General features: G+C 35.9%; 1 protein-coding gene across 1 annotated transcript; it reads right to left on the bottom strand.

The window, feature by feature from the left end:
- Positions 1-732: 732 nt before the first annotated feature.
- Positions 733-1,983, bottom strand: LOC132634169 (uncharacterized). Its single transcript, XM_060350461.1, has 2 exons — positions 1,722-1,983; positions 733-1,066 (listed from the first exon to the last, which is right to left on the bottom strand). Exons 1-2 carry the CDS (start codon positions 1,962-1,964, stop codon positions 947-949), a joined length of 363 nt encoding a protein of 120 aa, XP_060206444.1. The 5' UTR covers positions 1,965-1,983; the 3' UTR covers positions 733-946.
- Positions 1,984-3,058: the final 1,075 nt, after the last annotated feature.

Raw genomic sequence — 3,058 nt, forward strand, 5'->3', positions numbered from 1 at the left:
TGCCTCTTTTTGCTCCTAGCGGGCTGCTTTTTCTTAGCTTGCTGCTTGCCTTTCTTTGGCTACAAAAAGGCAATAAAAAAAAAGATCATTAGAAAACAGTTAATTATACTAAAATAAGATACACAACAATTAATAGATGTGTTAATTTACCTTGTCACAGCCCCCTAACATTATGATTTGGCTCTCCGCAATTGCTACAATTCATCACTCTACCTTTCCTTAAAAGCTTCCATTCACCTTGCCTCTTAAGGGCCTCATCTTTCCCTCTATCCCTCTTAATCCTGGGTCTGCCAGCAAGTTTGATGAAAGCAGGTGGTTCCATAGCCTGAGAAGGGTCAACATTTCAGAATTGTGCACCCCTAACAGGCTGCAACTTGTGTTTGTATGCTAGCTTGAATGCCTCTTTGCTATGATACCAATATATCTCAGAAATAGGATAATTTTTCTTGTGAATCATGGCCTTGATTGCATGTGGGATTCCAGTAAGATCCCATGTCCTACAAGTACACCTCTTTTGGCTCAAATTCACAACATGCCTATCATGTCCCTCTGTTACCTCATATCCACTGTCCCCATTTCCATTGACCTTGCACACTTGGGCTATTTTCAAATACTCATTATACAACTTCATTATATTAGGACTGACCAAACCATACCACTTATTCACAAATTCATCATTCTCTCTCAACCTATTCATCACCTTAATCCTTATGTCATCCAACATCCCAATGATGGGCTTATACCTTGCTTCAAGTATCCAAGAATTAAATGACTCAGTAAAATTGTTGTCCACTCCTTGATTCTTACAGACTGTATCAAGATAAGCTCTACACCATGTTTCCGGAGGATACCTGTTGATTAAGTCCTTTGCAGCAGGTTCATCCAACTGCTTCATCTGTTCAAGTTGGTCTCCAAACTCCTCAGCATAGGAGGACCATGCACCCCACTACAGAAGCTTCTTCAACTCACCTTTACTCCACCTTTTGCACCAATTTGCCTCAATGTGCTTTACACAAAATCTCTGATGTGCTTCAGGCAGTATATTCTTTACTGCATCAAGCAGTCCCTACATATAAGAAACAAACAATATAAGCTATATTAATTGAAACTGGAATAAACAGACAAAACAAAGATTTGATAGAGTGGTTAGCCAGCAAAAGATAGGCTGACAGCAACTGGTACAGATGAAACAATGCTCAATATTTACACTAGGGATAAATGAATAGCACCTGCTTCGGTCAAAACTGAAAACAATGTAGAACGTAAAAAAAAAATAGTTTTTTTAACTGAAAATACCACTACTTTAAAGACTGATAAAGTAGAACATCAAAAACATTAGTACTTTTGACTTTATGAACTTTTGACTTTATTTTTCATTATATCCTTTCTGGAAAGGTAATGACATTATGTCCTTTATCTTCCCAAGAACAAAATAAAGACACACTTTCTGTATAAATAAAGTTGACTAGATAAGAAACACATTTAGCATGTAGAGATGGAAATAACGTGACTGTAGTGAAAACAAGAAAAATAAAACGAAAAGGAAAATCAAGCAGAATTCAATTTAAACAAAAAAAGAATCAGAGACCAAACACTAGCAGCTGCAGTGATCACATTTAGCTCAAACATTTAACTATTCCAATCTTTAACTTCAAGACAAAAAAAACCAAAAAAAAACACATAAAAAAACAGATTTAAAAAAAAAAAACAGTGTAGTTTACCTTCTGCATGTCTGATATGAAGGTTATTCCTTTGCCATTATGGAGTTCAAGTGAGTGTTGCAACTGCTGTAAGAACCAGCTCCAAGTCCTCTTGGTCTCTTTATCAACCACTGTCCATGCTAGAGGGTAAAATTGGTTCATACTGTCTTGACCAATAGCAACCAATACTTGTCCCTTGGCTTTTCCTTTAAGGAATGTACCATCTAACCCAATAAATGGTCTTAATCCTTCCTTAAAACCCATTTTCAATGCCTTGAAACAAATATACATTCTAAAAAAAATCTTTTACCTTGAACTAGTGCCTCCTTGGACAAATTAATCACAACATCACTTCTAGGATTTGATTCTCTCAATTCATTTGCATAAGCTTCCGGTTTTTTGTAATTATCTGTAAAACTACCTTTCAGAGTTTCCAGAACCTCTCTTTTGGCTTTTTTGCGTTTTCCTTCACTTGCATTTAAATCAAAAACTCTATGTAAGTCAGCCCTCATATCTTTAACCTTGTATTTTGGGTTATCTTGTAATTTTCCCTTGAAATATTGAGCTATGGTATTAGAGTTAATCAGTGGGTTATCATATACTACACCACAATCACTATGAGGAATTAAAGTCTTAACAGTCACCCCAACAGTAGTCCCATCATCAGATATGTGGCATATGAATGGGCAGCCTATAGCATCACATGAATATCTCACCCTATGCCTGTCACTTTTTTCAACAACTAACTCTTTCTTGTTTGCCAATGCATAAAGTCTACAGAAATTCCTTGCTTCTGGTATGTCCTTGAAGGTCATACCCTTAACTAACTCCCTAAAATCATTCAAATTTTCAGTGATAGCCCTTCTCCTGTGGGTAGCAAGTCTCTCTAATTCCTCACTATCATATTCTAGACAATCAAATACCATACCATTCTTATCCTCACTGTCACTATCACTACAATCTGTCCCAACCTCAGTAACAAAATTGGGTACTAAGAAAAGTGACTCATCATTTGTTAGAATATTTGGAACATGCACATCAATCCCAAGTTCATTAATAGAATAAGGTACAGAGAAAAATGATTCATCATTTTGTAGAATATTTGGAAGATGCACAGCTATTTCGCATTCATCGGTAGCAAAGAAATGAATGACATGGTATTCTTCAGAGACAAATGATAATAATTTCCTAATACCTTCATCACCTTTTAATTCAAAGTACTTTCCAGATGGTCCAGCAACAATTAATATTTGGACACCAACAAATCCTAACTAGAAAGTGTACTCATTTACAATGTCAATATAAGATAATAGATCAGGATCATACCCTCTCCAATAGTGAACCCATTTCTTTTCATA

Source organism: Lycium barbarum, chromosome 3 (assembly GCF_019175385.1).
Source record: "Lycium barbarum isolate Lr01 chromosome 3, ASM1917538v2, whole genome shotgun sequence".
In the NCBI taxonomy this organism is placed as follows: domain Eukaryota; kingdom Viridiplantae; phylum Streptophyta; class Magnoliopsida; order Solanales; family Solanaceae; genus Lycium; species Lycium barbarum.

Coding starts and splice junctions, on each gene's coding strand:
- LOC132634169 (XM_060350461.1), bottom strand. CDS start 1,964: ATGGGTTTTAAGGAAGGATTAAGACCATTTATTGGGTTAGATGGTACA. Junction 1,067..1,721: donor TCATATCAGACATGCAGAAG/GTAAACTACACT, acceptor TCTTATATGTAG/GGACTGCTTGATGCAGTAAA.